At 33.2% G+C, this 8603-nt stretch overlaps 1 protein-coding gene across 1 annotated transcript in view; it reads left to right on the forward strand.

Annotated features, from left to right (window-relative positions):
* The first annotated feature begins 6054 nt into the window (after positions 1-6054).
* The window catches only part of LOC107566747 (carboxypeptidase N catalytic chain-like), a 23593-nt gene continuing 21044 nt past the window's right edge, over positions 6055-8603 (forward strand). Inside the window, exon 1 of the mRNA XM_016252279.1 lies at positions 6055-6181. Within this exon, the coding sequence (XP_016107765.1) occupies positions 6055-6181 (127 nt within the window). The remainder of the gene's footprint in view (positions 6182-8603) is intronic.

Below are 8603 nucleotides of genomic sequence, written 5' to 3' on the forward strand. Positions count from 1 at the left end.
TGAGGGAACCCCACCCACTGATAATGAATGGAATATTAGACTATTATTAGAATATTAGACAGACTATCCAAATTTTAATAAAACAATAGGCCTATACCTTTAGAAGCACAGATGTGTCTGTCACTTTAAAGGTATGGTTCACCCAAAAATGACAATTCTGTCATAATGTAACTTTTTGCTGTTAAATTGCATTAGCAATTCTCAAATTCTGTTTTGTTTTTGTAGGAACGTGCAACAACTTCACAGTGGCATTTTTAGAGACTGCAGAAAAAGTGTCTTGCTTTAAGGTGATGGATGGACATGGTGCAATTTGTTGGACTGGCCATCCAACCCCGTCATGTCAGATAGACTATAGAGATGGCAAGACGTGCATCAAGTGGCTGGTAGACACTGACCTCTCATGTGTGATGGATTCTAATGAGATGCTTAATATAGGTAATAAGTGTCCAAATTTTTTCAGCACTGAAAATAAAAATGTTAGATTTTTGATTTATATATCAGAATACCTGTTTCTCCTATAGAAGAAAAAAAGTGTGCCCGTGACCAAAAATGTGAGTCAAAAGCAGTCATTTTTAATTACTTTATCATGTAGTCGGTATTTATTCAATATTTATTCAATTGATTTTTTTTCTTTTTTTTAAGCTATCAGTTGCAATGGAGAGTACAAATCTGGTAAGTTTATTTAATGAAAGTTTTTTTTCTTGTTTAATTTTTAATTACTTTATCATGTAGTCGGTATTTATTCAATATTTATTCAATTGATTTTTTTATTTTTTTTAAGCTATCAGTTGCAATGGAGAGTACAAATCTGGTAAGTTTATTTAATGAAAGTTTTTTTTCTTGTTTTTTTCTTGTTATATGAAACAAATTAATGATTGCACCCTAAAGTCAAATGATTGTTTTTTTTATCCCAGACTCCGAGCCCGGAGATTCGGCATCAACCCTATCATTGAGTAAGAATGCAAAACTAAACAATTAGCTGCTACATGTTTGCATCCATCATAAAATAATTCCACATCTTTATGTATCTAAATTATTGATCCTTTTTTTTGTTGTTGTTGTTTTTTGCAGGCATCCTTCTAATTACAGCTGCTTTTACCTTTGTCCACTGGGTGTCACTATGACATTACTAATAGTGTTCTGAGCTGCATTAACTCTGAACAATTATCTGTTGGATTAACATTAAAAAAAATTTTGCATTGGTTGCACATATTTATATTATGTTCTCTCAACATTATTTACCTCTCTTTATGTAACCTAACACTTTTCAAATGAATTATTTTTTATGTTGTTTTTATGCTTTTTATGCCACATTACCTCCTGTTGATGTAACATGATTTTTGTTTAAATGAACGTTATGAGCTTTAACCACTATATGCAGTGGTGTTTCAATAACTTATATAAGATGCTTTTTTAAATAAATAAAAGCGTTTTAGCAATCTTTATATTGTAGATTTTTAATTAAGGCAATAAGCAAAAACATTTCTTGGAAAAAATACTGTATTTTTTCAACAGTACACAACAATCCATACAGATTAAAAATATAGAGATGCATGTTACACACATAGCTCAGTTGTTTGAAATGCATAACATAACCCCATATAAAAGCAAAATCTAAAACTAAAAATCTAATAATACTTCATCTCCGCCCCAAGCGCAGCTTTGGGGCACCATTGATTTCCATACTAGGAAAAAAATACTATGGAAGTCAATTGTGCAATTCTTGCAATATAGAGTGAACGCTCGATAAGGGAACTACTTTATTTAGCTTCAACATGACTAATTCTACAGTCAAACCAAAAATTATTCAGACACCAGATATATTTTTTTATATTTTTTTACTAGCAGGTACAGGACACTATAGTTAATTTATGTAAGTGAGGATAGCAAAATAAAGTAAAATATGACACATTATACCCACAAAATGTTTCATACAGTGGACTACCAGTGAAATTGATAAAAATTTGGATCAAAAATGTGATTTGACACTTTGACCTGACCATGTTTTGTTAAATACCTTTCTATCAAAGTTATCTGACATTATCAAGATGAATTTGTTCTGACACAGTTTAACTCTGAGTTCTTCTTGTCATATTTTATTACCATTTTCTAAACTATAGAGAATAAACTGATAATGTGAGAAATGTTGAAGGTGTCTGAATACATTTTAGTTTGACTGTATATGACTGAACATCCTTACAGAATAAATACATGGTACATGATTCAAATATGTTTAGATGAGAAGCATAAATGAATTATGTACGAAATGCATATTTAAAAAAAAAAAAGTCAACAACCTCCCCATTTTATTCAGTGTCTTTATACTTCAAAAAAATAATAATAATGATGTGTTTGAATAAATCATTTATAGTAAAAATTGCAATATTCAGTAAAATTAAGAATTGTCCATTTTCACTTCATGGTGATATATGTGTCTATACTGCTGTTCAAAAGTTTGGGATCAGTAAGATTTTTCATGTTTTTTAAAGAAGTTTGTATTTATTTTATCAAAAATATAGAGAAAAACTAATTTTGTGAAATATTATTGCAATTTAAAATATCAGTTTTCTATTTTGATGTATATTAAAATATAATTTATTCCTGTGAAGCATAGCTGAATTTTCAGCATCATTACTCCAGTCTTCAGTGTCACGTGATCTTTCAGAAATAATTCTAATATGCTGTTGGAATGTTGGAAACAGTTGTGCATAATATTTTTTGGGACCTATATTTTTTCCTGATTCAGGATGAGAAGGTGTTTATTCAAAATAGAAATTTTGTGTTACAATATTCACTACTATTCCAAAGTTTTGGGTCAGTTAATTTTTTTCTTTCTTGCTTTTCTTCTTTTTTTTTTTTAAAGAAATTAATATTTTTATTCAGCAATGACATGTTAACATGATAAAATGTGATAGTAAAGACTTTTATCGTTTCTATTTTGAATAAATGCTGTTCTTTTTAACTTTTTATTCATCATAGAATCAAAGAAAAAAGTATCACAGGTTCCAAAAAAATATTAAGCAGCAGAACAGTTTCAACACTAATAATAAATCAGCATATTAGAATGATTTCTGAAGGAACATGTGACACTGAAGACTGGAGTAATGATGCTGAAAATTCAGCGCTGTGTCACAGAAATCAATTATATTTTAAAATAAATTAAAATAGGAAACCAATATATATATATATATATATATATACATATACACTCGCCGGCCACTTTATTAGGTACACCTGTTAAATTGCTTGGTAACACAAATTGCTAATCAGTCAATCACATGGCAGCAACTCAATGCATTTAGGCATCTAGATGTGGTGACGACAACTTGCTGAAGTTCAAACCGAGCATCAGAATGGGGAAGAAAGGGGATTTAAGTGACTTTGAACGTGGAATGATTGTTGGTGCCAGACAGGCTGGTCTGAGTATTTCAAAAACTGCTGATCTACTGGGATTTTCACGCACAACCATCTCTAGGGTTTACAGAGAATGGTCCGAAAAAGAGAAAATATCCAGTGAGCGGCAGTTGTGTGGACGAAAATGTCTTGTTGATGTCAGAGGTCAGAGGAGAATGGGCAGACTGGTTAGAGATGATAGAAAGGCAACAGTAACTCAAATAACCACTTGTTACAACCAACGTATGCAGAATACCATCTCTGAACACACAACACATCGAACCCTGAAGCAGATGGGCTACAGCAGCAGAAGAACAGGAAACGGAGGCTACAATTTGCACAGGCTCACCTCGATTTCTGCTGCGACCATTCAGATGGTAGGGTCAGAATTTGGCGTAAAGAACATGTAAGCATGGATCCATCCTGCCTTGTCTCAACAGTTCAGGCTGGTGGTGGTGTAATGGTGTGGGGGATATTTTCTTGGCACACTTTGGGCCCCTTCGTACCAATTGAGCATCGTTTAAACGCCACAGCCTACCTGAGTATTGTTGCTGACCATGTCCATCCCTTTATGACTATAGTGTACCCATCTTCTGATGGCTATTTTCAGCTGGATAATGCACCATGTCACAAAGCTCAAATCATCTCAGACTGGTTTCTTGAACATGCCGATGAGTTCACTTTACTCAAATGGCCTCCACAGTCACCAGATCTCAATCCAATAGAGCACCTTTGGGATGTGGTGGAACGGGAGATTCGCATCATGGATGTGCAGATATATATATATATAATATGAACCCTGTAGTATTCCATAAAAATAAAAATAAAGTTTTTGTACAGAAATGTACAGTTTGATTTCATGGTTAATTTTAAGCCAAATGGCTAATCTGGCAAAAGCAAAGGGTAACTTTGTTCATTTGTGAAGATTATCATGATGAACAAAACTTTTGTTGGCACAAAGCTTATTTTATGCAATAATATCCAAGAGCCAATGGAAAATTCCTGTTGGGTTTTTGTTGAGGGTGATGCTAACTAGGGTGATGCTAACTAGAAGGTTGCCCTACAAAATATATAATCGCTGCAGCCAGTTCTTCAGTTTAGAATTTTGCTCAGACATAAATTTTAACCAATATTGATCACATTTCACTAATAAAATTCTCTGTCTCTTTCTCTCTCTTTCTTTCCATTTCTGCCTGGGGCAGAATATAAATTCATGTTGGTTCAATCTAGTAATTTCACTCATAGTCATGTCGCCCTTACAGTTATATACTGTATGTCTCATTTCTACTCTCCAGGTGTTGAATGGAGAACAGCAGTTTGTGTGTGATTTGCCATCTGTTAGTCGTGGTATTGAAGGTGGGAGAGAGCACTGTACATTCACTCCCCCCACCTACAATCCCTGCCGGTACAAGACTCGAACCCACAACCTTTGGGTTACAAGTCCGACTCTTTAACCATTAGGCCATGACTTCCTGAAGACTGGTGTAATGGCTGCTGAAATTTTAGCTTTGCCATCACAGGAATAAATAACATTTTTAAAATATACTAAAATAGAAAACAGTTATTTAAATGATAATAATATTTCATAATATTACTGTTTTTGCTATATGTTTGATAAAATAAAGCATGAGAGACTTAAAAAAAACAAAACAATGGGCAGTACACTGTAAAAAATGACAGTGAATTTAACGGTAAAAGACTGTAAAAATGCTACAGTAAAAACCTGTTAAATGGTTAACGGTAAATTCCCCTATTATATACGGTGGATACCTTACATGTAATTTTACGGTAGTATACCGTTTTTGGAAGTGAAAAAGACCGTATGATTTACAGTGAATAACCGTAAATTGACATTCCCAGAATTCCCTGCGTTACATTTCAAATTTGATGTTTTTCTGTTGAAATAACTGTTTCTTAGTTTTTTCTTATCAGTTTTGTATATTAGGGTTGTGTGTTACACCTAATGTTGTTAAATGAATGTTTATTGCATTATTTTAATTCCATGTGTGTTACCATGATGGTGTTTAGTGTTTGTGTGAATGACACTGTGCACCTTCTATTTATGTTATTATTTAAAAGCTGCTTGTGATGGGCTTTTGGTTCATCATGTGACTTTCTCATCACCACCTGCATTAGGTGGTTATCAGTGTATTACAAAGGTACAAAACAGATTTCAGTACTTCAATAGGTTGGTATATTAACATTATATCAGTTAATGAAATTACGGTATTTAACTTTAAATTTAAGTTAAAACCGTAAAACATCGCTACCGTATTTTTTTACTGTAAAATTCTGGCAACTACAGCTGTCGTTTTTTTACCGTAAATTTTACGGAATTTTTTTTTCAGTGTAGGCATGTAATAAATTGGATCATATAAAACTAGCCTGCCATTATCACAAATTATTACATGGCTCTGGGGAATACTCGATTCTGATTAGTCAGTCACCATATTCCGAGGTATGTTCACTGATCTTCCCTGAATGTTGAAATTAACATTAAACAAGATTAATAAAAAAAAAATGTATGATAATTGTTAGTGTGTTAATAGTGAAAATGTACACAATCATACTGTAAGGTGGTAACTATTATAATTTCTTCATTTATTTAAATATTTTACATAACTAGACATTATCTGTTTAAATAAAGGGAGACACGAAGATATGTACATCACAGATGGAGATGATCTGGACATGGAGGACAGTGATGATGAGCTTCCACCAATGAAGTTCCTCTTAGACAATATCCAGAAGCAAACCACTGGCACCACTGAATGTAGAACTGTCACAGGTAAAGAATTAGACTGAGTGTGAACTTCACCAGCATGGAATTATAGGTTGCATCCGAAATCACATATCTACTATACAGTAGATGGAAAAACAATATGTGACAAGAAGTATGTCCAGATTATTAATATTTATAAAAGAGTAGATAAAAAGTACCATGGATGACCTACTACTACCATTGAGTGTCTGAAGTGTGCATAGGTGTCTACGAGAGAGAGTTTGTGAATGGCAGTGAAGCGACGCAACTGGTGCTGGCAGGTCATGTGATAATGACAACATGACGAATGTAGTACATCCATATTACATTCATACTATCCACCTTTTTCTTCAACGCGGAAGTAAGCATACGGGCGAGACTTACGGATCGTTAACTGCTATAGGTAAATAATGAGAAGAATAACAACGTGCAGTAAACGGTAAAACTGTTTGCTCTACAAACCAATGTGTTCTTGATTAAGATCATGTATTGTATTAAGAATACATTAAAATAATATGGGAAGACACACCGATTTTCAATATCAAGCAGCAAAACTAACTGTTTTGTACAGCTAAAAATAGCTGGATGCGAATGAGACCGGAAGCTAGACCCATAGAATTTACAAATGGCCACGCCCATTTTTACAGCAAGAAAAAGGTGGATATAGAACATACTTTTTTTAGCAATCGTGAAGTAATTACTTATCCAACATACCTATTTAAGAGAATGTGATTTTTGGATGCAGCCATAATCTGTTTGATTTAGAGGCCAGACAAAACAATTTGTGCGGGGCATTTTTATGTCTACTGTCAGAAGATAAATTGTAAAAGACAATAAGACTTGTTTTCATAGAATACATCCACAATATGCTTATTCTGTAAATGCTGCATCCAAATATTAATACTTTTATTTTTCTAAATAATTTATTGCAGATTTTATAGCACATTTCCTTTTCTTTTATTGGATTTTCTATTACATTTTCTTGAATTTATTTAATTTTTTATTTTTCCTGCCCTTTATGTCTGCTGTAAAGCCTCAGTTTCTTATTGGGGTAAATACTGTCATATATGATCTTTCCTACATTTACTTCATTTTTTCCCACTACATTTTGTGATATTTATATAAACAAAAACAAACTTTGCCAATATGGTAAGAAAACCAAATTGTAATTCATTTTATTCTCTTGAAAACACATCTGAGAGCAGTATAGCCATTTCACAAGCCATGAAAAGTATGTATTGCATCAGTTAACTGAGTTTTATGGCAGTATAAAATATGATAAGATACTAGATAATGCAATACGCCCTTACCTTGGAAGGAGCTCAGTTATGGTCAGCACTGCTGTACACACTGTAAAAAGTAATTTGTTGAACTTACTTGGAAAACCAGTATAGCCATTTCACAAGCCATGAAAAGTATGTATTGCATCAGTTAACTGAGTTTTATGGCAGTATAAAATATGATAAGATACTAGATAATGCAATACGCCCTTACCTTGGAAGGAGCTCAGTTATGGTCAGCACTGCTGTACACACTGTAAAAAGTAATTTGTTGAACTTACTTGGAAAATCTGTGGAAACTGATTGCCTCAAATTTCTCAAGCAAATTAGTTTATCATTTTTGAGTTAATAAAACTTACTGTAACTTCGTATAGGTAACTCGTGTATATGTATAGGTTACCAGAAAACTTGAGTGTTGCTAACGCAATTTGACAAGTTCAGCCAACTTAGAGATGTAAGTTAAGCTTAGTGCACAGAACTAAAACAAAACAGTTCTCTTAACAAGTCTGCTTTGTTCACATTACTAGACAAATGTGTGGAAACAGATTGCCTTAAATTTCTCAAGTAAGCTGTACTCAAAACTTAAAGTTGTTAATACAAAGACAGAAAACAGATTGTTAGCACAACAATAGGGCATTTATTTGTTTAAAACAATGTTACTTCAAGTCATTATTTTTTAGGCATGCTATCAAATCAACAATTTAACACTGAGAAAAATTGCACATACTGCACTCAGGAAATAAAAAAAAAAAAAAACCCAAACATCAACATCCCTTTTATGACACCTTGTAAATCTAGATTTACCATTTTCTAAATCAATAATGATCAATCATGAACAATTACACTGAAAAATCACGCCACAATGACATCAGAAGATTTTTCAGAGATTGCATTCTAGGTTAGGGCTGGACAATAATTCAATATCAATATGTATCGCGATATAATTTTTTTCAATAACGGTGATATGATTTTTAAACACATTTCCGATATTTCGATATACATTACCAGTTTTATCACTCTAAAAGCGCCTCCTGCTGGCAGAGAATGAGTTTTCATTTTAAATAAGCCCCCGTAAATGGCGCATCATGCACGTGAGGTTATCTGACGGAGAGACGCAAAGCAGTTTAAAGCAGAGTCCTGCACGGGTGCTGTTAGGTAAACCTGCATCC

The sequence above is a fragment of the Sinocyclocheilus grahami genome, unplaced genomic scaffold (genome assembly GCF_001515645.1).
Source record: "Sinocyclocheilus grahami isolate Dianchi unplaced genomic scaffold, SAMN03320097.WGS_v1.1 scaffold26.1, whole genome shotgun sequence".
NCBI classification, from domain to species: domain Eukaryota; kingdom Metazoa; phylum Chordata; class Actinopteri; order Cypriniformes; family Cyprinidae; genus Sinocyclocheilus; species Sinocyclocheilus grahami.